The sequence below is a fragment of the Rhineura floridana genome, chromosome 6 (genome assembly GCF_030035675.1).
Source record: "Rhineura floridana isolate rRhiFlo1 chromosome 6, rRhiFlo1.hap2, whole genome shotgun sequence".
NCBI classification, from domain to species: domain Eukaryota; kingdom Metazoa; phylum Chordata; class Lepidosauria; order Squamata; family Rhineuridae; genus Rhineura; species Rhineura floridana.
Window position 1 is genome coordinate 72,723,586 of NC_084485.1, and position 26,974 is coordinate 72,750,559.

The 26,974-nt window shown below is 42.4% G+C and overlaps 1 protein-coding gene across 3 annotated transcripts in view; it reads left to right on the plus strand.

The window, feature by feature from the left end:
• Nucleotides 1–25,792, plus strand: part of SPDEF (SAM pointed domain containing ETS transcription factor) — a 49,647-nt gene extending 23,855 nt beyond the window's left edge. For all 3 annotated transcript variants that reach the window (XM_061630394.1, XM_061630395.1, XM_061630397.1), the window contains 5 exons: nucleotides 19,698–20,189; nucleotides 21,844–22,041; nucleotides 22,631–22,678; nucleotides 23,544–23,684; nucleotides 25,052–25,792. In XM_061630394.1, the coding sequence (XP_061486378.1) occupies nucleotides 19,698–20,189; nucleotides 21,844–22,041; nucleotides 22,631–22,678; nucleotides 23,544–23,684; nucleotides 25,052–25,230 (1,058 nt within the window). In that variant the 3' untranslated portion in view covers nucleotides 25,231–25,792. The remainder of the gene's footprint in view (nucleotides 1–19,697; nucleotides 20,190–21,843; nucleotides 22,042–22,630; nucleotides 22,679–23,543; nucleotides 23,685–25,051) is intronic.
• The last annotated feature ends 1,182 nt before the right edge of the window (nucleotides 25,793–26,974 follow it).

The following is a 26,974-nucleotide window of genomic DNA, read 5'->3' on the forward strand; positions in this document are numbered from 1 at the left end:
TCATTTTCAATGCTAAATTTCTTAAATTAATTAAAAATCAGCCAGGCATTTTTTAAACGTTTAAACTGCAGAAGATGAAGGTCAGAGTATGAGACAAGGTCAGTAATAGGATTACAGGTACTCTGTGAACATGGCTGATTTTTAATTAATTTCAACAGATCAGGAGAACTCGGACAGAAAAAAGTCCAAAAGGGGTCTGGTGTTTCCCTCTCTCTTTTTACACTTTGAACTCTTGATTCTCTCTGACTGTTTTGTGTATTGCCATGAAAATTTAGAGGGTTGTTAAGCAAGTGTTTCTGAATTCAGGACTATAAGTTTTGTAAGGTTTTGTTTTGAAATGAGTTTATGGGAAGCATCAGAATGGCATGGGGGGTATTTTCAATTTAACATTGCAGAATGCAGAAAATCTATGCTGGCTATAGTATACAGCCACTCTTGTGGTTGTATAATTAAAATAACAAATTAAAAACATGTTAAAACAAAACATCGTTAAAAACATATTTTTAAAAAAGCTTTAAAAACATCTTAAAAAGCAATTCCAACACAGATGCAGACTGGGATGAGGTCTCTACTTAAAAGGCTTGTTGAAAGAGGAACGTCTTCAGTAAGTGCCAAAAAGATAACACAGATGGAGCCTGTCTAATATTTAAAGGGAGGGAATTCCAGAGGCTAGGTGCCACTACACTAAAGGTCCATTTCCTATGTTGTGCAGAACGGACCTCCTGATAAGATGGTATCTGCAGGAGGCCCTCACCAGCAGTGATCAACTGGGCATATAAGGGGTAAGACAATTTTTCAGGTATCCTGGTTGCATGCTGTATAGGGCTTTGTATACCAAAACCAGAACCTTGAACTTTGTTCAGAAGACTAGTTTTGATACATACTCCTTTTTTATCCTCCATCTAAGCAAGCAACAGCCACTGTCAGAGTTCAAGGATGCATTCCAGCCAGGCAAAAACACTTGGGGTGCAAAGCAGAGCCAGTGAAGGGTGTGGCCTGGGGAGAGTCCCAAGGGCCAGCTAGAGAGAGGTGTGGAGGGATGCATTTGGCCTCCAAGCCTGAGATTCTCCATCCCTGTTTAGAGAGTGGAGCTCATTCCTTCCTCCTGAGAAGATTCCAGTGGCCTGAAATATAAATGGCATCCTTCCACTCTCTGGGTTATTTAATAGGGTGACTGGGGAAGGATAACCAAATGCAGAGCTAAGATAGGTGCAGCACAGCAAATGTTAACTCTATCCATTATACGATCTCAAGCAGAAAGCCCTGCAGGTTAGGTTAGAATTGGGATCTGCTACTAAGAGTGAGTTGTGTGCTCCTGGGAAAGTAGTTCTGTGGCAACCACTGAAAATCCTTGCAGCCTTTACATGCAGAATACAAACCTCTTGTCAGTGTCAGTGTGTACCTCTTCAAGGTGCTTTCTTCTGTGTTTTTCTGACTAGGACACGGAGAGCCTGAACATGGAGGGTGACAGGGAGAGGCCCACAGGCAGCTGCAGCGCTGTTGACGTCAGGCCCTCAAAATGCCTGGCATTCTTCTTTATTATCTCCTTTGCTTGTGGTCAAGGCAGGAGTATGATCTAATCCCACTTCCAAGCAACTCCCCACTGTCATAATTTGGCAAAGTGCTTTCTCAGGATTCAGGCCTTGCAAGCTGTTACCAGATTCTCTTTTGTGCTGGAAACCACATGGGGGCTGGATTTAGGGCCGATTTGTTAAAGCCTTAATTTAATCCAGTGCAAATAAACTAGAATTTTGGAGCTGGGCAACATCTCTCTGGGAAACCTTGAGGAACAAGCACCCCATGGGGATTCCTAGTCTCTGAAGTATTACTCCCCCCCCAAAAAAAGAGTTTTCTGAACAGGGATAAACAAGCCATCAACTCCAAATCCATATGATAAAATATGCCCCCCCCAAAAAACAATAGTTTTCTGAGCATCTGCCATTGTTCCTGGCACAGTCCCTGACCTGCAGAGAGCCAGACTTCAGGGTATCTGACAGGAAAAGATGCATGGCCTTTGTAGGATAACTGAAGTACATGCTGGAAGGGACAAACAGGCCAACTCCAAATCCATATGATGAAATATGACCATACCTGTATCAGCTTTATCAGCTTCTCCCTTATGCAACCCACATAATCCATCCACAGACCGCCCCACAGAATGGGGTCAGTTTGAAAATGTCAGTTAGTTGGATAAACTCTGTAGGAATACATTTCCTGGGTCAGATTCAACCATTCATTTATATTCAGTTTCCCACAGAGACAATATTTGGTTACACAAGTAAAAATGTAATTATGTAAAGAACTTAGTCCCTTGAGTCCTTATTGATAACTTCACCAGTGGAAGCTTCTCGATTAGGGCAAATGGGGCAGTGCTTCACCAGCCTCAGTCTATGCTCACCCAGATGCCACCTGCCTGCCTTCTTACTTACAACCAGTCCAGGAGGTGGCCCAGGCTGTCAGCTTCCTCCTCCCTGCTGAGTTCTATATGGGAACAAAATTAGACTTAGTTGGTTCTGCCTATCATTGGCTCAGGCTCCACCTATTGTTGGCCTCTCTGCTTTCCGCCCCAGTAGTCTCAATGGGCACCAGCCACCACTGATGATGATGATGATTTTATCATTTTACAGAGAAGTGTCTCCAAGCAACTTGCATGCTAAAAACGGAAATAATAAGAAACATTAAAATCAACTATAAAAAACAGCAATAAAGCAAGACCTAAAGTGCTCATCGATATATATATATAAAAGGAGCAAATCTTTTAAACTTCTGACAGTCTACTTTAGGTCATCTTGTGCAAGAGGATGGTAGCCTAGCCATTTGTCTAGTGTCTACTAATCCTTGTCTGAATCTATTGTTATCAATAGCTGTTATTGCATTCTCTCAATGGCTTCCTAAAATTTGTGTATCGTATGGGGGGGAATCATTTTGGTGCCTCTTAACTTTATTGTTTAATTTAGCTTTTCAGTTCAGAAAAAATGGGGGGCATGATAAAACTGTATAAGATTATGCATGGTGTGGACAAAGTTGATAGGAAGAAATTTTTCTCCCTCTCCCATAATACTAGAACTCAGGGACATTCAATGAAGCTGAATGCTGGAAGACTCAGGACAGACAAAGAAAGGACTTTTCACACTGTGCATAGTTAAATTATGGAATTAATTCCCACAAGAGGCAGTGATGGGCACCAACTTGGATGGCTTTAAAAGAGGACTGGACAAATTCATGGAGGGTGAGGCTGACCAAAGCTACTAGCCATGATGGCTATGTTCTTCTCCACTGTCAGAGGCCATATGCTTCTAAATATTAGTTGCTGGGAATCACAAGTGAGGATAGCTGCTGTTGCACTCATGTCTGGCTTCCAGTTTTCCTATAGGCATCTGATTGGCCACTATGACAACAGGATGCTGGACTAGATGGGCCTTTAGCCTCTTCCAGCATGGCAATGTCCTTATTGGATGCTCTTTGTGACTGCTGTCCCATGTAACACAAAAAAGCCCTCTTTTGCACTATCTGTGCCATATGTTAATGTTGTTAATGCTTGGGGTTTTAGTCTGAACTGTCAAGGAGCTTGCCAAGGTGTTTCAGCACCCTGGACAGCTCCTTGCTTCAGCACCGTGGACAGCTCCTTGACAGTTTTGACTAAAACCCAGGGCAGATTCTACTGCCCCACTGACATGGAGCCACCAGTCACCACTGTCTTCAACTAAGTTAGCTTCTGCTGTTATGTAGGGTAGTCTGCATCTTCAGTAATACTTGATATCTTTCTATACCTTATCATCTAGTATTTGTATTTTAAAATAATGAGAAGCAGAGCATACTAGAGTCATGGTATGGATGCACCAGATTTGCACATTGGCATAATGATGCAATAATTTTCACCCTTTCCTGATGAACCCTGTCCTATTTTGCCTACTTCTTATAAGAACCTTGTAATATTACTTTCAGGTTGCTACAATGATTTTGTTATTATTCCTGCATTGCAGTACCTAGTTCAGAGATCAGTGTAGTGTAAGTCCAAGAGTATGGTACTTAAATTTCCTTTATTAATTGGTGCTATTTGTCTAAGCAGTGAGTGGCTAAGCTATGAACCAGCTATGAAATATATGTTAACTTACAACATACAGCAAGCATCAGCCACTATATCTGGGCATATGAGGTCTCTGTGTACAGAGGCTGTTAGATCTGTGGGCATTCTTGCATGGAACTAAGGAATAAGGTAATCACAGAAGCACATGTGTGTATCTCCTGCCAACCAAGAAAAAAATCTCTTTCCGTTTGACCTTACCATTTGACATAGATGATCTCCTTTCTTCCTTAATGCACTCAGGGTCCCTCCAGAAAGCATTTTTATTGGATATCCATGAATAATTGTGCACATGAGTGGTCATACATGATCCTACTTTCACTATGATTTGTGCCTGCAAAAGTTTTGAGGCAGTCATACTGCTTCATTTCAAATCAGTTAATGAAGGATGCTGTTGCTCTCAGGTCCTGCTTTTGGGCATCTGGTTGGCCACTGTGAGAACAGGATTCTGGATTAAAAGGGCCATTGGCCTGATCCAGCAGACTCTTGTGTTCTTATGTTCAGTGCATATCCTGTAACATCCTGCTGAAATCCCATAACTTTTCAGACCACAAATGTTTTGTTTTTTTGCCCACTTTTGTTGTGCTATGACCATTCTGGACAGCACTAATATGGTTGCATTGGGGAAGCATTACAGAACAGATGAAACAGAATAATGAAGCAGAATAAATCTACCACTACAGTACTATTATTTTGTCAAGAAGATGTTGCAGAATACACACAAAATGAAATATCAGTCTGGAGGGGCCCTCTGTCATTATATTGCATTTCAGTATCTGTCTAGATCCCTTTCCCCAACCTGCTGCCATTCAGATGTTGTGGACTCAAACTCTCATCAGCTCCTGTGTGCATGGCCAATGGTCAAGGATAATGGAAGTTATAATCTAACATCATCTGGAGGGCACCATGCTGGGGAAGGCTGATCTAGATGTATACCTTGCCCTTCAAATACATTATCAGGGCAGCTTACAACAAAATTTGGATGGGTTACACATGAAAACATTAACCACTTCTGCACAATCCATTTTCAAAGATGTTTTTGCATTGACTTAATGTGGGGAACTGCTGTTGCAGGTGTGTCTGTGTGTGAAAACTGAAAGTATGTGTTGTACCTTGCATCACTTTTATAGCATTATTTGTGGAAGGCAAGGCATGGCCAGCATCCATGCTTCATTTCCCTGAGCTCATCACTACACACTTATAACCTCTCTCTCTCTCTCTCTCTCTCTCTCTCTCTCTCTCTCTCTCTCTCTCTCTCTCTCTCTCTCACTCACTCACTCACACACTCACACACACAGAGCCTGTTTAAAAAATCTGGAAGACTCTAATTAATATCCTTTAGCTCCTTTAGCTTAAGATCTTTATGTTTCTGGCTGTCTGGTTTGTATTTGTAATCAGACATGAAAGCAGTACTAGTCCAAATGCCTTTCTCGCACCTCCACTATTAGGGTCAACACTTTGAAAAGTCCTGCTGCACCATTGAAACACCGGTTCCTGTCTTCATCTATCCTTCCTCATTGTGTCATCTGAAGCAGGTCACTGCTCACCCTATTGCATGGCAGGGCTAGTCCTGCATGACAGTTCAGTACAGCACATATGTACATTAGCTGTGCACAGCTGACAAATCCCTTAGATCCTCTTCCCTACCTCCTGAGTTCTTGTGTCAGCTCTTCCATGCACTCTGGAAACCAGAGGCGCAACTTATTTGCTCACATCTCATGTTCTGCAGCTTAGGCTCTCACTGTCCCTGGGATCTCGGTGTCCCAGATTTATTATGATGCTTGTCCCTTTCTCCTGTTTCAGTCTCTGCTGGCTTCTCCTGCTGGTGCTTTGGAACTCCCAACAAGAACTTGGGCATTCTGGGACTTAAGACAGCATGTTGCATAAGAAGTCCTACAGTTTCCTGTAAAAGCATAAATTCTCTCTCTCTCTCCTCTCCTCTCCTCTCCTCTCCTCTCAGCCTGAGCCAGCAGCACACTGTTCAGGAGGTTGCATGCTGACTTTTATCACTGATCCAGATTGGCTGCAGCAAAGCCCACAAGATCTCATATATCTGGACAATCCATATAGACACAAGGAAATTAGAAGAAGCATCCTCAACCATGAGCCATGTTCATATTTTTCTTCACATCAACTTAATTATGAACACTAAGATCTATGCCAGTACCCTGCATGAACATTTTGTTGAAAGTATTTTTTAAAAAAATACTCTTATTTTAAGATTGCTCTCTCTTTTCCTCTCCTTTTGTGCAGGATTAAATGTACATTCAGGCCTGTTTCTAAAGCAATACAAATACAGAGCTCACTCAATTTTTTTGCTGGTAGAACCTAGCATGTTCAACCATATCTGTGAGCAATTGTACATCAAACATTTCCATGTCCTATAAGGCAGTAGAGACAATCATATTAGTGTCCTTGCCAATGTCATCCTGAGGAAATGGATGTGCGAGGAATGAACCCAACAATTGCATATGGTCTGAAGACACATGAGGCTGCTGAAGCAAAGCAGATCTGAGTGCCTGGATGAGCTCGCGAATAATTAGGAGGCATATATACATTGATACACAGTATAGTTAAAGCATTGAGTTTCAGAAGGACTGCCATGGCAATGGAATTCAGGGGCTGCAAATCATTGACTTGGATAGCCAGGCCAGTTGATATCAAAATTGCCAGGCCCCCTTCTGCTCTACCTCTCCTTGAAACCGAAGACACCGCTGGAAGGTGCCTAGAAGAAAAACTGTTCAGGGAAGGTTTGCAGGTTGCCCAAGTCTCTTGTAAAAGTATTATATCAAATTTATTAAGATAAGAGATCAGCTCTGGGTCGTTTTGTTTGTTTCTCCAGCCAGCTATGTTCCACGACAAAAGCTGAAGGGCGGGATTAGATGGTGGAGGAGGCCTGTGAGTGTGAAACGAATCTTGCGGGATGTTTGTCTCATCACTGGAAAAAAAGGTACTAGGGCTAAAGAATGTCAATTTATTTCCGAAATTTGATTTAGGGATCCTGCAGCATCCCATAAAACTGCACCATTCTGGGAGTGGCCAGGTTGGATATTACTGAAACCCCACGCTTCTGTTGAGGATGATTTTTGCTTGGTAAAGGTACCTAGTTTCTCCGGATGTAGGAACCTAGCTTTGTCCCGTTCCACAGCTGCCCTTGATGGTTGAATAAGTGGTATATCTTTATAATTCCTAGTATCCATTGAGATAGAGTTTAGTGGATTTCCAGCTGGAATGATTGAGGCGGGGACATCTAGCAGAGTTGGAGTACTGTCTACCGCTCTGAGACGTTGGATCAGCTGGCACAGCTTATTAATAAGTGCCGGTTGTTCAAACTCTGGGAGTTGAGAGTACAGTTCCGTAAGCTGAAGCTCCTCTGGTTCCAGATCCTGCAGTAAGGCTGGCATCAATAGAGGTTCGCCAGCTGGAGAAAGTTGGGGATCTGAAATATCCGGGACTGAGTGAGCCGAGTGGTGGCAATTACTGGTCCTTGAGGTTACATCTGATATAGCAGTGCTTGTAGGTGAAGGCTGAGCGAAAGAACCGATTAGTGGCGACGGGGGACCAGCACTGATGTAGTATCTTTGGACAAAAATCCCCCTTTTTTCTAGACTGTCTCTTATGCTGAGAATTTGGTTGGCTTCCTTACACGTATGGCAAGTGACAATCAGACGCCAGTCATGCGGATTATGAGAGATGTTATTCATTGACCTGATGTAATTAATGCGTCTCGAAGCGTACGTAAATTGTCAAAAGCAATTATCCAGAAATGAGATGCTCAGGTATAAGGGGCGTCGTCCACAGACACTTCGGTTACAGGAAATGACCAGCTTTTCCGGTTGTAGTTCTAGGGACCATGGGCTCTGATAATTTCTATTTTCCTCGCCCCTACTTGCTGGATGGCTCTTCACTAATAAAACTCTTTCTGGCTTATCCACATCAGAAAAGGGGCTCTTTAGATCGTAAGATGACTCTGTATTCAAAGAAACAGATTTTCTCAAGTTTGTTTGTCCATGAACTCTTTGGGGATTCTCCTCCATTGAGGAATCCAACAGTTTAAATAGTGGTTTGAAATTCAATTTCTCTAGGTTATGAGACTTCGAATTCTTAATATTCTTAGGTTTTTTTGGTTTATTTGTTTTTGGGGTTGGAGGTAACTGTTTCTTCCTGCCTCTGCCCCTTTTCTTACCTGCTCCACGGGAGTGACTGTGAGACTGCTCGAGACTGGGAACTGGTGACAGTGAGGGGCTGTGGGCTCCTGTTATTTCGCATTGGGATGTCATTAGTGCCCGCACCAACTTAGTGAGTAGATTGTTAGTCTCTAAGATATAGGCTTTAATCAACTTGAATTCATCAAGCAGGGCAGAGTACCATTGTTGACCAGAATCAAGTGGAGGGGAGATTCCCTGCTCCTTTTCGCTCTCTGGAGAGGTCATTGATTGAAAGGACAATAGAAGTCAATGGTTATGATTTCTGATGGGGGGTTGTCATTAGATACATTCAAGGAAAAGTTTAGACCCACATCCTGCAACTCCTTTGCAAGGCTTTTAGCATCTGGAAAGGTCACAAAGGATTTAGCAGCTAAGGGATGTCCTAAGGTCCATTTGTCATCCCGCTGTGAAGTCAGATGTTGAGTTAGTATTGTCTGTGATGGTGAAGATAATAAGTCACGTGCAGGCGGAAAGTAGCTCGTAATTTTAGTTTAAGCATTGCTTAACATTTCAGTATCTTTCAGCGTTAATCCCAGCTCCTGATAGTTCCTTCTGGTCATAACCATTTGGTCTCTGCACTCCGTACTCTGAGTAGTTTAATAAAAACAAGCTCTGTTCTCCGGTTGGTTTGAAGATAGTACAGGAATAATTGCTATGGGCAAGCATGCAATTGTGTCCGACAGTTCCAAGTTACTTGTCAGGTGCGAATGTTAACAGGGAAGATTAATGGCGGTGCCTCCTGCGTGTCAGCGTCCTTGTACTCGGCAATCGGAGATTAGAGTTGTAAATTATTATCAGGATTACACCCACAACTCTTCCTATTCCTTGCTCCTTACTCCACAATCCTTATAAAAAGTTCAATTCTCCAAACAGCTCCCTTAATAGGGTTTTAAAGTTCACTTTAGGAGAGAAAGAAAGAGGTGGATGCGTCTTACCGGAAGTGGAACTCCTCAGCCTAATTATTCGCGAGCTCACGTGGACCAGATATGGGATGAGTTAGATAACTATCTGCTAGATCAGGAGTCCACCCATCCTGGAGCGTATGTGATTATCATGGGGGACTTCAATGCGAGGATAGGCCCCAACAATGCTGCACTTTTTTCTTCAAATTTATGGCGGGTGAAAATTGTGAACATCTCATCCCTGCCTTTAACAGACAGTCGAAGGACAATAGGATTAATTATGGGGGGATCTGCCTAGCACGTCTGGTAGGCAATCATAACCTGACAATTCTAAATGGCCTTGATCAAATAGATGGCTGTGTGGAATACACCTATATTTCTAACCGCAGAAGCAGCGTAATCGATTATGCGATAATCTCATTTCCACTATTTAAACTAATTTCTGCTTTTGATGTAGGTAATAGACAAAACAGTGATCATCTTCCACTTAACATAATTGCCTTCTCCCTGATAATCCGTGCCTAACAAATCACTATAATTCCACACTCAATAATGCCTATTTTAAAGGCAAAAGGACCATATGGTCGGCATCCCTGGCCCTTAAGATAAAAAATTTCTTCTTATCCCCGATGGCAATGTCCATTTCAGAGAACTTAAAGAATTCTAATAATTTTCAAGATGCTCTATATGAGTATTCTTCTCTAATCTTAAATTTAAATGCCATCCTTTTCCCGAACCCGCACGCTGCTAAAACAACCTTGAGTGCTAACCCGAAATGGTTCGATACTGAATGTCTGGCCCTTAAACGTCAGCTAAGGATGGCCTACTTGAAATACCGATACCAAAATCTCAACCAGCTGCCTCCTGAATACTATGCTATCAAAAGGGAATATAAATTGCTGCTGGCCAATAAAAAAAGGATGGCGGTGCAGAGGGATTGGGAGACTTTAATCTATGTATCAAGATTTAAGGACTCCAAAAACTTCTGGTCTATTATCTCCAGTGCCTTTAAATCTTCACATTCTGCATTATGTAATATCCCCCCTCAAGTGTGGGAACAACATTTTACCTCTATCTATGCAGAACCCCGAGGTAATGATTTAAGCCCTTTTGATCCCCCTGATCTTATGGCCCTTCCTCCCTGGCTCCCTGTTTCTCAGGCTGAAGTTAGAGATCTAATTGCTGGGTTGAAAACGGCTAAGGCGCCTGGCCCAGATAATATTCCTCCAGAATTGTTAAAAAACTTCCCAGACTGGTGGGCTCCCATCTTAGCCAACCTCTTCACCAGAATTAACAACACTGGTCAATTTCCGGCTGCATGGCGTGAAGCAATAGTTGTACCCATATTTAAAAAAGGGGACAGAGAGGACCCCCACAACTATAGGCCTATCAGTCTACTATTGGTAATAGGTAAATTTTACGCAGCCTACTTGAAAGTTAAACTTGTCTCCTGGATGGAGGAACATGAGATTTTAGGACAAGAGCAGGCCGGGTTTAGGAAAGGACGTTCAGTTCTTGACCACTGTCTTGTACTGAGTCATCTTGCAGAAAAATACAATAAGCCAAGGGGAAACGGACTCTATGTGGCTTTTGTTGATCTTAAAGCCACTTTTGACTCCGTCCCCAGAGATAGACTCTGGTCCAAGTTAGCAAACACGTCCATTGACAAAAGGCTCCTATTCCTGATCTATAATCTATACCAACACACTTCTCTACGTGTTCGTTGTGGCCGTGAGGGTGGCTTATCTAATTCAATCCCCTCTAACATGGGGGTGAGGCAGGGCTGCGTTCTAGCCCCCCTGCTATTCAATTTATACCTAAATGACCTGAAAGCATGCTGCCTTTCCCAGGAATTCCATGCCCCAAAAATTGCTGAAGCAAGATGTCCCTTGCTTTTATATGCAGACAACGCTGCCCTTCTCTAAAGTGGGACTTAAACGACTATTACGGGCCTTTATGACCTATTGTAGTGAGAACCTGTTGTTTATAAACTTTTCCAAAACAAAAATCTTAGTATTTTCTAGATGCATATCATCCTCCTCCTGGACAATTAATGGTCATCAAATTGAACAGGTCTCTCAATACAAATATTTAGGCATTATCTTTCACTGTTCGTTGAGTTGGGCTACCCATATAAGAGTGGCAATTTTGAATGCCCGGAACACAGTAAAGGGTCTGTTGCAATACTTTTTTTCTAAAGGGGGACAGTATGTGCCAGCCGCTATTCAGGTCTTTAAAGGTAAAGTCATTCCCCAGCTCTTATATGGAGCACCGATTTGGATACACTCATTTAATTCCTCAGTGGAAGCAGTCCTCTCCCTTTTCTTAAGGCGTGTGCTGGGTGTACCTAGATGTGTTGCCTCGGCAGCCCTTAGATTAGAGTGTGGTTTTATCTCCCTAGAGTGTCAGGCATGGTTGATGGCTTTTAATTATTGGATCAAATTAGCGCTTAACCCTCTCTCTGGATATCTTTCTGCCCTTTGGAACGATGTATATATATCTAACTTGAATAAAAAAATTATTGCAAAACTCCCACGGTTAGGTCTCTCGGGAGAATATCTATCATCCCAATCTTCTAACACGACTAAATTTCTAATTCGGACCCGACTTAAAGACTTAGATCTGCAATCTATTATAGCCATGGCTTCTAAAACATGTTCTCCCACTTTTTTGAAATTAAAAGCGGATTTTGGCAATTCCGCCCCTTATCTGGATTTCCTTACAGTTCCTAAGTTAAGGCTGGCCTTTACTAAGGCTAGGTTTAATTCTTTACACTCAGCACTGTTGGAAGGAAGGTTTGTGGGCCGTCCTTATGTGCAACGCCTTTGTCCATGCGAAGCAGGTTCTATTGAAACCCTTCAACACATGCTCCTAAACTGTACCCTATATTCCCAGATACGTAATAAATTTCTATCCCCTTTACTTGCAAGTCAGGTATACAACCCTCCTGATACTATAATATCTTATCTTCTTTCAGGCGTAGATAGAGGGATCTCCCAGCGAGTAGCTAAGTTTATCTACGCAATTCAACAAACACGATTATCCTTGTTTTCTGGCTAAGAAAGGTCTCGAAATTTTAGTAATGTACTTTGGATGCAATTTCATTTTAATCCGAACTTTATTTTACCCTTATTTTATTTCTATATGTTGTATAATTTGTATACTATATGGGTCTTTGACCGTAATAAATGTTGTTGTTGAGTGCCTGGATGGGTTACTGTCTGGGATCCACACGTATGCCACTTTCATTTCATTTACATTCTTACATTTATATCACACCTTTCTTCCATTACTGTACACAGTGTAAATGAAATCAGTAAGAACAAATAATTTGAGCATATTAAGGACATTTGGAGCATCACAGCTGTTGGAAATGGTTACATTAAAGAGACCACTTTCCATGATTTAGAAGCCACAACTATGGCTTCCCAAATATGAGGAGGGAATATAGCTCAGTAGTAGCAGAGCACAGGTTTTGCATGCAGATGGTCGCAGGTTCAGCCCCTGGCATAAAAAGTTCAAGTGGTGGGTAATGGGAAAAACCTCTGCCTGAGACCCTGGAGAGGTGTGGACCGCCCCAGTAGTAATACTAGGCTAAATGTATAAATGGCATATGTGCCAAAATATATACCAGCAGTTTGTACTTTTACTGAGTGCTCTCCAAAGGACACCGTCTTCAATCTTAATGGAAGCCTTTGAGTTGAACAATCCCTTGAGCATCTCTGCCTGATTTGTCAATGCAGTGTTTGAAATATATGCTTTTTAGATTGTGTGAGCAAGTCTGAGTTGAAACCAACTTGTACTGCCTGTGCAAAGAAGGAACGGAGTGCTTGCTTTGCTTAGGTTAAGATGTTCTTGTAGAGTTTTGTTTTGTTTTGCAAGAAGAGCCAAACTTTCAAAGATCTACGACAGAGATACGGCTTTTAAAATGTCAGCCTTTTAAATTGTGCTTTGATTTGTATTTATTTGATTTCCAGAGTTACAAACATCATTATAATTTCTAAAAACTTGATCAGTTTTCTTGAAATATGTTTTATTTTAGCTCAGGATATTAATTTCAGCTACAGTTTTAATTTTCAATCATATCATATCATGAAAAAGACAGGATTGAGTAGTGATCCAAATACACGATGGAGGTCTGGAACTCCTGCTTGCTTGTTTGCTTTTTAAATAGTTCCACAGTTCATGTGTTTGTGTCACCTCCGGCAAATCCTTTTACCTCTCCTGTGTTCCACTTTCTAAATCTGTAACACAGAGGGACATATCTTTACTTCAGATGTAGCTGTGCAGATCCACACGAGTTTTTAATTTCATTTAATTATTCCTCCCAGAGATAATTAGGAAACCTTTGTAACAGCAAATTAGAGATGTCAGGCCACTCTGTGATAAGTAGTAGGAACATGCATGCCTGGTTTGCTTTAAGAACAAATCAAACTGTAGGATTCATTCTTCCAGTTGTCTTTGATTGGCCAATAATGGGTCTGTAGCTTGCAGCAACAAGTGACATTTAATTGTCTTAATTTAAACGATATATCATTCATGCTGGGAAGCAAATATAGATCCAGCCCTTAGGCACACACCTGGGAGGAACAGCAGCAAGGAAATGAATTTTTTTTTGGCACACTGAAGTGAGCAAAGATAGTACTGTACTGTACAGAACACTTCTGCAAATAAAAACCCTACACAAAGGGCACTTTTATTTGGCTCAACGAAGACTTCAGCAGATTCAAGAGATTCCTTTACTGCTATTCTTAAATGAAACCTATGATTCCTAGGTATCTCAACAATGGCCCAGCCAGGTCCTGTGACACTTCCAATACCTATATTTCCACCTTCCTGATGATAGGGCCATTCATGCCTATTTTGCAGAAGTGAAATTGAAGTCTCTGGAAAATGAAAATGGGAGGCTTTTCTATTGCTCTCCATCCCCATTTTCTCCAAGTGTGCCTGCTGAGCTGTTTCCAAAGTCTACCCCCTAATAATTGTGTAAGTTGTAGACATTACACAACTAACTGTTGTGAAAGTCAGTATTGCAGATTACTGGATAAAAATAAATTGTTGTTGTTATTGTTACTATTAGATATTCTTACATAAGTGCCTAAAATTTTCTAAATACTATGCAGATGTTAAAACATAAGCAAACACTGAAGCAGCTGCCCCTTCACTGGCTGAGGCCAGCTTGATGTGGGGTTCTTTGGAAGCAGGGGAGGCAGTCTCTCCATAGCCCTTGCTCTTCTGATTGGTGGCAGAATGTGCCTTCCTTTAGCTCTGCAATTCCAGAATCAGAGTCTTCTTACAAGCAGAAAAGAGAAAATCAAGCTCCCTGTAGCTGTACCTTCACTGGCTGATAGATGGAGCCAGGTTCGTCTCACTCTTGCTATGGTATTGTTCCTGGGAGGGTGGAGGTGTAGTCTCCCGGTCACCCTTGATCTCATCTGGAGGCCAGAATATGCCTTTTTTCAGCTCTGTATCCCCCAGGAGTATATTTTTGATTGGAGATATTGCAACAGTTACCAAGCTAATTTTATACAGTTGTATGAAGGAAACCAACCAAGCAAAAAAATGATCAACAGAATGTTTATCATTATTTATTCACTGATTTCAAAAGTGAAATCCGTAAAACTGAATTTTTTAAAAGCTAGTGACCAAAATATGATTAGCCTTTATTAAACAAATTTAGTCCTGAATTACGTATTATTGGAACCCAGGGCATATACTACCACTGCGTATCTGATATGCATTAATTGTACACCAGTTTAGTGTCAGTGCAATCCTATGCATACCTACCTGGAAATAAGTTTCATTGATTTCATTAAATGGGGTTTACTTCCCAGTACATTTGTATGAAATCCACCTTTTCTGCACATTGATGCATGTGTTAATTTTTAAAGAGCAAGAGCCTATCATTCGAGTTTAGGAATGGCACATTGGATAACAGATTCTGTTTGGAATGTGGTGGTTTGAGATTTCTGGCATATGTATGCTATTTTTGCTATGGTCATTGCTGTGTGATTAGTTTAGTCACTAATCTGTGTGTGCTTCACGATAGCTCTGAAGGACAATTTCTGCAATCTCACAGGAAGATTCTAGAGTTCCTTGACAGACATGTTACCTTAATCTGAAGGCGGGGAAGGTTTTGCAGAAAGAGGGAAATACCCATAAAAAGAAGAGCCCTTGGTGTAGTGGTTAAGGTGTTGGACTATGACCTGGGAGACCAGGGTTCGAATCCCCACATAGCCATGAAGCTCACTGGGTGACCTTGGGCCAGTCACTGCCTCTCAGTCTCAGAGGAGGGCAATGGTAAAACCCCTCTGAACACCTCTTACCTATTCATAGGTTTGCCATAAGTCGGAATCGACTTGAAGGCAGCATTTCCATTTTGTGAGCTATAGATTTCACCTCACACATTTGGCCATTATGGCCCCAACAGCCGCCTTGTAACTGCTTTCTCATTTTGGAGTGATTCTTTCTCCCCACCTTTAAAGCCTCAGGGAACAGGCAGGCTTTCTTGTTTGGTTAGTGACAGTTCCAAAGGTTGCCATGGAAATCCAGCAGGCTCATCCCCTTCTCTGTTGAGTCCAGGCCTCTTTGTACAAAAACAGATGGACGGGATGTTTTAAAGCAAGGATTAAAAGAAAATCAAGCTCCTCAAATCTCAATTTCAGGGGTTGAAATGGTTGTGTATCAATAATCCATCGGATGTCACCTGTGCCATTCAGTTCATGATGAGCTGGCATGCAGGACAGTTATTTGAGAGAGATTGTGCCAGGCCAGGTGTGTATACTGCAGTCTGCAGTATTCTGAGATTTAGTAGATCTGGGTTCTATTCCTTCTGCTGCCACAGGCATTCTGGTCCATTTAGCTAGTCTCAGATCTGCACTTTGAATATTTGAATGACACTTGTCTGCATCCCCTCAGGAAGGTTGTGAAGATATGTCTAAAGCTGTGGTGGTGAGGTCTCAGGGCATGCCCAGCCTGCCATTTTATCAAAACCTTGATACTTGGAACTTGGTATATGTTTATTTGGAAATAAATGCAGTAGATGTTACCTGTTTCAGGTAGGTGTGTTTAGGATCAAAGCCAAATTCTAGTTTCTGCTATGTGCTGCATCCACTCTGGCCATCTAAATATGTGCACCTTGCCTGTCTCTGATACTTGGTAAGATACCAAAACCCTATTCTATTGAATATACTTTTTTTAAAAAAAATCTACTTTTCTAGCAAGTGAAGAATTAATAAAATTAACTGTTGTTAGTTGAGGAAGCTCTGATGGCACAATCCACACCACTTCACCTATGTCTGGTTTGATGACAAATCTTTAGAAAAAGATCTTGGAAGTCACTGAGTTGTTAAGAGACCCCCTCACAGAGCTACAGTTCCCAGCATCCTTAGCAAACTACAGTTCCCAGGAAGCCATGACTGTTAAAGTGGTATAAGAGTGCTTTAAATGTATGGTGTGGATGTGACCCTTGTGTTTGCTCTGGATAAGAAGATATTGCAGCAAACTAGAACACACTGTGCTGGCAATCCATTTTCAGTACACATACAGCAGCCATCATGGGTGCTTGGAACTTGTATGGAGGTGGGTTGCCTTTACAGTGTCTTTTCTATTCTGTTTACATGCATTTTGGATAACCCAGTGATATGCATTTTCAGATGGGTAGTTTTAAATGCGAAGATACTATGCAACAGCTATTAAAATTGTGGTGAGCAAATGCATCTGGTGTTAGAAGACGTCCTCTGTTTTAGATAACGTAACCAGGTTTTGGAAATGTAACACTTCCACTTTTATATTATTCCCTATGAGGCTTCAAAGGGAAACGGGAAATTTAGGGAGCTGAAAAAATATTTGCACAGTCATCTACTTCGTAGATAGCCGCTTTCTAGCCCTTAAGTAGCCTGACCTATGGATTCTGAAATAGCTTTCTTGATCTTGCTTATGCCCATACAGAAATCCTAGTGGCTTTGAACTGCAAGGCTCAGCATGGCCTCACAGTTACTTCAGGTTAAAGAGTTCCAATTCACTCATGTGCATAACCACCCTCAGTGTAGATTTTATCCCTGCATGTGCACACGTATGCAGGCTGGGAACTTACAGCATAGAGGTGTACTCTTTTATGTACACATATGCTTGAATCTGATTCACACCTGGCTCCTTTACTCTTTTTTATTTTTAATACAAATTTTTAAATGAAAAAAATAAGGAGGGGACACAAGAAAAACAACTGTCTGCTCACATTTAACAATATAATAAGAATACAATAACTCTTAGAAGGCAAAGCAACATGGGACAAGGAGCAAGCTAGTTATTGTCTACATAGCTTGGGCTTATCCAATAAACAAACAAACAAACCCCTCTCAAAGGTCCTCCAAGGGCCCCATACTGGCATCTCACCTGGTATGGATAAGAGAATGTTCTGAAAGCAATCGTTCTAAAATATCTGCTTGGAGGCAGCTCTGTTGAGGACCTCCACGGGAATTCTGACCTTCACTTTCCTGCTGCCATTAAAATTGGAGAGGGGGGTATGTTCGGGCAGGAGAAGACAGTGTGAGGTTCTGGTCTGTGTACCATATGAGCAGCCAACATTTACTTGCAGGGTTGTCAGCTGTGCGTTCCAACCCACTGGCATTTTAAAATGTTAGTTTAGCTACAGTGCTAGTCACTGGGCAATTTAAGATATGTAAATATTCACATAAGCAGGAGTTTCCCTTCACCTGACATACAGCCTCTGCAGAATTTGTTTTGGACCCTAAAAATGTAAAGGTTCACAGAATGACATGGACATCTCTCACTCTCACTCTCTTATGGCCACAGCATTTTATATTATCAAATCTTATTTTTCAAAAACAAACAAACAGTGAACAAACTATTTGGGAGGAAGTCTCACCATCTGAGCAGGTCTGAGATATTGTACTTCAACTACATTGGAAATTAGCTTGTCCTGTAACCAAGGTGGGCTCCTTTGAGAGGCAATGTGCAGTTACGGGCAATAAATAGGATAGCCTGACCACTCTTGTCCACGCACTGGTAACCTCCAGGTTGGATTACTGTAATGTGCTCTATGTGGGGCTGCCCTTGAGGTTGGTCTGGAGGCTGCAGATTGTGCAAAATACAGCGGCGAGACTGCTCACTGGGGCAGGGTATCGCCAACATGTCACCCCGCTGCTAAAAGAATTGCACTGGCTGCCCATTCGCTACCAGGCCAAGTTCAAGGTTCTAGTTTTGGTGTACAAAGCCCTATACAGCTCGGGACCAGGATACCTGAAAGACCGTCTTACCCCTTATACACCCAGTCGATCACTGCGCTCTGCAGGTGAAGGCCCCCTGCAGAGACCATCTTATCAGGAGGTCTGTTCTGCACAATATAGGAAGCGGACCTTTAGTGTGGCGGCACCTACCCTGTGGAATTCCCTCCCCTTAAATATTAGGCAGGCGCCATCTCTGCTATCTTTTCAGTGCCTTTTGAAGACTTTCCTCTTTCAACAAGCCTTTTAAGTTGAGACCTATCCCAGTCTGCGTCTGTGTTAGAATTGCTTTTAACATGTTTTCTTTAATAATGTTTTTAATCCTTTTTTTTTAAAAAGATGTTTTTAAAGCTTTTTTAAAAATGTTTTTAACGTTTTGCTTTAATGTATTTGAAGGTCCTTTTAAGATGTTTTAAAGTGTTTTTAGCATTTCTGTTTGCTGCCCTGGGCTCCTGCTGGGAGGAAGGGTAGGATATAAATCAAATAAGAAATAAACAAATAATAAATAAATAAATAGGAACACTCATGCACCAAAAAAAACCCAGTGCTTTTTTGTAATAGTACTCCTCACTGTTAAGGGGTATTGGGACCTCATTTTTTGCTGCCCATAGCAACCCATTTTGTGCTGGCACCCATGGCACTTTTATCATGGTATCAGTACCAGCACCTCATATTTTTTTACCAAAAAAGCACTGCAAAAAAACCAAAACACACCAGATTGTGCATAAAGAAGACCCTCAGGTCTGAATTTTCAAACTCTAGCACCAAATGTGGTTTGTGCCTATCTCTGATTTTTCTGTCTGTGTTGACAAGTGCCATTTGATGAATTCCCAGTGTTAAACATTTTGGTTCCTCTCTTTTTCTCATTCTTACATTTCAGGAAAGTAGAACGATATTTGCCCTCACTCTCCATAAAGTTATCATCTGACCCTCTTGAGTATGGGCAACTCTCTCTTCTGCATTTGATTATCCCCTTGCCCTCCCTGACAGGATTCCTTCCCCTGCCCTCTTATTGCCAAATGACCCAAAAGAGAAGAGTTGCCTGGGCCCTTGAAGAGCTATTTAACCTATTTTCATCTAGGGGTCTCTTTGTCCATGGAGTGACTCTTTCGTGGTTTCTTTCCTGTTAACAGGCTTAGCTCCCCTCCATTGTGCCTGATCACTGGGCAGAAATGGAGAAATTACTATCAAACCATCCCTTCTGACTGATGTGTGTATTTCTATCCCCCCCCTTTCTTCTCCTTTTCCTTGATGACAGATCTGGAGACAAACCTGTGCAGAGTGATGGGCAGTGCTGACCAAGGCTTGACCGCTCTGCCACACAGCCAGGTCAACCTTCACAATCCTCTGCTGTTTTCTGGCCTGGAGAAGCTGCCTGTTGCTCAAGACCCTGACAGCCAGAGCTGGAGGTCCCTTGATAGTCCTAGCCCCCCTGCCACACCTGAGCAAACCCTACCTACCTTCTGTCTTCAGTACTTTGATATGCTCTACCCGGACAATAGCAGTTGGGTTCCTAAGGGTCTGGGTGAAAGCCAGCAGCCCAGCAGTCAAGGGGGCAGGGCAGAAGTACCTAAAGAACCAGAGCAGTGCCCTATCATTGACAGTCAAGGTTTGAGCCTCACACCTGATATGGACTACCAAGCCAGCCTTCATCTGGAGGAGCACTCCCTGGAGCAGGTGCAGAGCATGGTGGTGGGTGAAGTACTCAAGGACATTGAAACAGCTTGCAAGCTTCTCAATATTGCTGCAGGTGAGTACCTCAAGCATCTTCTCCTTTTACTCATTGGGAGGCGTATTTGGGAAAGCAGAGGGGAATGGAACTTCACACTTTAAAGCTCTGTAAGATCAATAAGCATGGACCAAGGGGAAATATGTGCTCCTGAGCTGGTCCAGTAGTTTGGTGTCTCTTGAAATTGTACTCATTCCCTGTTGCAACTATATATTTTATACATACAAAGACACACAGAGCCAGCATGTCGTCACTGAAAGGACAGAGTAGCTTGGACCAGGAAAGAATTAGTTTCCTTTCCCTCCCTCCCCTATCTCTGTCAAGGGCGCTTGTTCACACATTATACCAAACACAGGTACAAGCTGTGTCTACACATGTACCCTTGTTTGTGTACCCTTGTTTATTTATACCGTTCAACTATTGTTTATGCAGGTACTCCGACTATACACTCATTACATGTTATATGTTAATAACTATGAGCATACAGCTTAGCTATTTGTGTATTCAGCTACATGGTTGAATGCAACATGTGAATACCCCTCAAATCTCTTTGTTTCCATTGCTATGGAAAAGCACTTGGTTTGTGAAACACAGTTCTGAGTTCAGAGAATAGCTACACTCATAAGGGTAGTCTCTACGTTCCTCACTAGGATATACTTTGTGTATGGTAGAGATCAGAAGTGGACTCTTTGCTTCTGGCACCTCCCTAAGTATGACTTGGGGATACCTAAGCAGAATAAATGCACGATGAGAGCAGTCACCATGGCTAGGAGGTGAAAGAATCTGGGTTGTTGCTAAAACAAGAGGGTGGAAAAATAGGATGGGACTTGCATTCATTAACCATTTTGAGTTTGTCCTTAGGGACCTTCTTATCAAGCAGAATTGCTTCCTTTCCCTTTCTCTTGATTCATCAATGTCCCATTTTTCCATTTGAAGAGGATCTCTGGGAATGGATATGAGAATGTTTATGCTCATATTGCACAATAGCTGAGTAGGCTATTCTAGGCATCAGTAGCTTGCTTCTGTTCCCACTTGTGCCGGAGTTAGTAATGTTGTTCCCTGCACAGAGCTCCTGAGCAACTTGCAGAAGACTTCTTTGACCTTGGACAGATCCATACCATACATTTACATTACATCCAGTGCACATTTAAAGCACATGATTTCCCTCAAAGAATCCCGAGAACTGTTTATGATATAAATCTGCCCCTTGTTTCTTGGAGCTTTCAGGGAAAGACAGATGTGTAATAGCAAGTAGCATGCATAATGACATGCGCATGTCATTACAAAAAATCATTGCTGGTTCATTTTTACTTCTGCTCCCCCAGTGGCTCTGGGTCTCTATGTGATATAATCAAGTGCTGTACCAAGAAAGATGGTAGCTTGGGGGATCACACACTGACATCAAAGATAGTGCTTTGAGATAAAATCAATCATACATCAAAAGCTATAGCAAAAAGGGTTGGAAAAAGCTCTCAAAAGCTATGTATTAGCATAGTGGCAGAGCTATGCACAAAGCCAACCATTTTAACTTTTTGTAGACTTTTAAAGTAAAAAGCAACTTGATAATTTTGTTTCATATTCATTCAGTAAGAGACTATGAGAATGTGTTTGTACTTTATTCTCACCATGCAAATATGAACTGTATTTGGAATATAGCTCTTTGTTTCTCTTGTAGACCCAGCAGACTGGAGTCCAGGAAATGTCCAGAAATGGATCTTATGGACAGAACATCAGTACCGGCTGCCTCAGATTGGGAAATCATTCCAGGAACTGGCTGGAAAGGACCTGTGTGCCATGTCTGAGGAGCAGTTCCGTCAGCGGTCCCCAGCATGTGGTGATGTCTTGCATGCTCATCTGGACATTTGGAAGTCAGGTACCTAGTGATGGAGCTGGGAAAAAGATGATACAACTAAAAGGCTTGGTTCTGAAGAACAACATTCAGGCTGGATTACAGCAGCAGGGTCTTGTTCTTATTAGCATCCTTCTATATCACTGTCCTTCAACTTTGGGACCCCAGATGTTGGACTACAACTCCCATGATCCCTTGACCAGTGGCTTAGCTGGCTGGGGATGATGGGAAGTTGAAGATCACTTTCCTGTACTACCTGGGCACCTCCAAAATATTCCTGAAAGACTGTCTTTTCAAGGAAAGGGAAATAATTTGTGCTAATGAATCTTTCTGTACCATTGACTTGCTGCCAGGTTTACTGAAATTGTGCCAGCATTCAGCCTGATGAGACAGCAAGTCTTTGGGTTAAAATAGTTCTATATGAGGCACTCTATGGTGGAAAGATGGGTGGGCTGATGGACCTGTCACAGAGCAAGGAACTGGTATTTTGCTTCCTTCCAAATCCAAGTCATTGACATCCAAATGAGATCCTCAAGAGTGGGAACACTGGACCAGTCAGAGGGCAATGGCCTGACCACTGGACCATCCTTTGACATTTGTGCCTGTCTTCCAGCTGCCTGGATGAAGGAAAAAACTGCCCCTGGAGAGATGCATTACTGCGGTGAGTTCACTCTTGCCACCAATAACCAAAGCAATAAATCAATGGGGGAGAGAGAGTAGAAACAGCTGGGTAGATATTGGGGTACAGTTAAAGAGGCTTAATAAATCAAGTTGTGTTTTTTAGTCGCTATATAAATGAATTGTAATACAACTACTAGTAGTAGCAACAGCTACTGCCATTTTGGGCTCTACTTATGATGTTGTCTGTTTGCTATGTGGCAAAAAGAGAAAATGTGGACCTTGACTACTTTGGGGGGTGTTTTTTAATTCAAATATTTGCACCCCACTTTGCCATTAAAATACTCAAGGCAGTTTGCAAACAAGTGTCTGAAGCTGCTAGGAGTTGTAGTCCACAGCATGTGGAGGTCACCAGGAAGGGAAAGCTGTTCTACTGGTAGGTACTACAACTCTCTCTTGTATCACAGCTAAATACAACTAAGATGTTGTTGGGACTGAAAGCACAGCCTCTCCAGTGGATATTAATGGACAGGCAGGCTCATATGGGAATGTGGTCATTTAGGCTGCTTGGTCCTAAGCCACGTAGTGGTTTAAAGGTGACAGCCAGCACTTTGAATCAATTTTGGAAATAAACGAGAAGCTAGTATAGCTCTTGCAAAAGGAGTGTCACGTGTTCCTGAAAACTGGCTTTAGCCAAACTTCAAGTTGCCACATTCTCTGCCAGGTGAAATTGCTGGACGCTTTCCAAAGGCAGCCCTATGCAAAGTGTATTGCAGTAGTCTAATTGGCATTCTCTAGGAATGGATATAGCTGGCAGGCACATCAGCCCAAGCTGACCAAAAACACTCCTAGCAAAGGTAATTTGAGTTTTCCGATAATTAACTGAGTCTGGTACACTCTTGCTATAGGGAATGAAGAGAACTGGACAGACAGTGAGGTGGACTCATCCTGCTCAGGCCAGCCAATTCACCTATGGCAGTTTCTGAAAGAGCTTCTGCTGAAGCCTCATAACTATGGGCGCTTCATTCGCTGGCTTAATAAGGAGAAAGGTGAGTGCTGTTGATTCCTTCATGAAAATTCAAAGCAGCTCCCTGGTTTGGAGGCATAGCACTTCATCTCCAGGCTTTGTCCATGCGATTATAAGCTCAAACATTTTTGGGTGGTGGTAGTTCTACTATCCTGGCATATTAAGCCATTGGAGTGAAAGCTCTGGTCTCCACTGCTCATGATTCATATATGTATGGTTTATTTACTTACTTAATTGTTTGATTTATATCCTGCCCTTCCTCCCAGCAGGAGCCCAGGGCGGTAAACAGAAATGCTAAAAACACTTTAAAACATCATAAAAACACTTAAAATACATTAAAACAAAACAACGTTAAAAACAGTTAAAAATAAAAGCTTTAAAAACACAGATCACTAAAAAGAGACAAGTCCTGTTTTCTCAGGCTTACAATCTAAAAAAACATAGCACAAAAGGAAAATGGACTGGGAGGGAGGAGGAAATAAGTAAAGTTCTGTCTATGATCATCATCTGGTGTGGCAGCTAAAGCCAAAGTCTGAGCTATATCAGGAGGTGGGCCAGGTAGATCTGGGGCTGAGCCCAGGAGTTCCAGAGCAAAGGGGCTAGATAGAACAATAGATTACATCAATAATAAATTCAAAAGAGAGTTGTTCATCCAGCAAAGGTGCAAAGGAGACTGGGAGGCTTATGTTGTTGCTGCCAGCTCTGGTCCTCTGCTGGGTCATTGCTTGCAGCTGGGTCTTTTCCCTCCTCCTGAGTAGATCCTTTCTCCAAAGTAGACCTTCCTGAGTGATAGAACTGTCTGGCAGCCAAAAGGGCATTTCTCCTTCTTCCTGATTCTGGGCTTCCTGCTGCATCCTCTGCCCACCTTTACTCCTGAAGTCCAGAGGATGATGGGGGAGAATCAGCAATGATCAAGGCAGGACTCAGCACGGAGTTCTTGGGGAGCCTAGGTGAGGGCTCTTCAGCTGCCTTTGGACTACTGCTAGTTCCCCCAAGTCTTCAGGTGGAGTGGGGTTCTCTGTAGGAGCTCCAAACATCTTCGTCTGAAGAGGACTCCTCAAGCTTTGGACTCCTAACGAGCTGCTACCTACAAGTTCTTCTAATAGCCAGCTGGGGTGGAAAAGCTCAAGAGGAGGAGGCACCAAACGTTACTGGTCTCTCAGTCTCATTGGTATCAACAGAGTGGCCCCCCATCCCTTCTCTCACCTATTCTGCTTGCAGCCTGATGTTAATGGCTGCTCATTAAACATGCTGTCTTTTCAATTATCCAGTCTTCTGATTCAAAATATTGTAATAGAGCCTGGAAGTAGATTATGGTTAGACTGTAAATAGATTTTGTGAAAACAGATGCTATAATTGGCTCTGTTGCTGCTCATATTTACTTTCTAGGTATATTCAAGATTGAAGATTCTGCACAAGTGGCACGTCTATGGGGAATTCGGAAGAACCGGCCTGCCATGAACTATGACAAGTTGAGTCGCTCCATCCGGCAATATTATAAGAAAGGGATAATCAGGAAACCAGACATCTCCCAACGGCTGGTCTACCAGTTTGTACACCCTGTCTGAGGACTACTTTGTGGGCTGGAGAACTTCGGGAAGTATAGTACCCCTTTCCCTTGCAATATAACTTTAACATGCAGATGAAGTCAAGGGTTGGACAAGAGGCTGGAACCCACTGGATTTGTCTGCTGAACTTCCAAGATTCATGTGTTCCCTAACTGTCTATGTGAACAGGGAAACAAACTTTTATTGTCAAGGTAAAATGGCAAAGAAAAGTAACTGCTGTGAAATGTATGAAGTATGTACTTTTCATTTTGGGGTTCACGGTTCTGTGTATAGGAAATTTTCCTTTCTGTATATATATACTGTATATAAATATAAATCCAGCTGCATGCTATGGGAAGCCAAGAGTAGGTGGGAATTTGGTGGAAAGGGGGGAAATGGTGGTGGTATTGAGACTCAAGAGTCTAACCAGTACATGTTGCTTCATTTCCAATGAATTAATTTGTAGAATACTGTGGGCATAAAAGCAATTTATTTTTGCAACTTTGCTAAGCTTGAGCTGTAGGGCACATCTCTGACAGAACCAGAAAAAGTCTCACATGAGCCAGATCTTGCAATAAACACATTTGGGAAGGACTTGGTAGCCAAATCTCCTGTACTGTATTGTTTCACATCCTGTACTGGATGGCAGTCTTCTGAGCTGTCTGGATGCTCCGGCACCCTCAAACATGCTATCATTCAACATGCCTTTCCCTTAACGGAACAGAAATTCTCTCAAGGCTACATTATGAGACAAGGAAATAGCTTTGGTGAACTTGCCGTGGGAGTGGAGGAGAGGCAGCACTCCTGGCACTGTGGCTTGGGGTTTGCTGCTGGAGTTGACTGGGGTTTGACGCTGACACAAACTAGGAGTAATTCTTTGGGTTTCAGTATAAGGGGTATAATGATGTAAGTTTAAAATCTAGCTGACAATGTTATATTGGGTCTATATTGTTCAGAAGAAAACGTGATCCTACTGAAGGAGGAGGCACACCAGAAAGTCTACCCATGTTTGGTCATTTTCTCATGCATTCAGTGAATGAGAACATTGACTGTTTGGGGTATTGTTAGCAGAAGGACAGAGTCACCCATTCCCAGTGTGTGAACCAGCGTTGCTTGAGAGGAAAGACAATAGGATCAGGTACAGTCACCTCCTGCCAGGGCTCATGCTGACCCAAGGCTAGAACACAGTGGCACCTGTGGAGGCCAACTGGCGGAGCATCTGGGTAATGCTGAGAAAAGCAGAGTCGCCCCATGGCTTGTATGGAGCATGGTGCTGCTGGCAGCAACTGTACAGGATGCTGCAATGTACTAACAGTATCTGGGCTCATGTGCCGATCCCTGGGAGTGGCAAACATCCCAAGAGCAGACAAAGTTGTTGACTTCCTGAAAATATGCTGCTGTTTTTTGCTGTAGTTCAGTAGCTAATGCTGGGAATTGGAGAGCACTTCCCAGTCTCACAGGGTGGCCATACATGAATCATTCTCTTGTCACTCAGATGCTCTCAGCGCCCTGCCTGCAGAATGGTCTGTGCCAAGTGAGGCCAGTTGTGTGCACTTTGTAAGGCAGTAACTCTGACTAATGGACAAGAGTGAGGCAAATATGGCTGTCCCATGCACACTGTTAATCTCACACTGCCAACTGAGAGGGAGGAAAATAATTGAATGTGTGTGGTCCGTCCTCTATCCCGCACCAAACTTTCTGGCAAAATCACCAGATCTTGTTTAAAAAAAAATCTGTCAAGTGAGGTTGCCTGTAATACCACTTA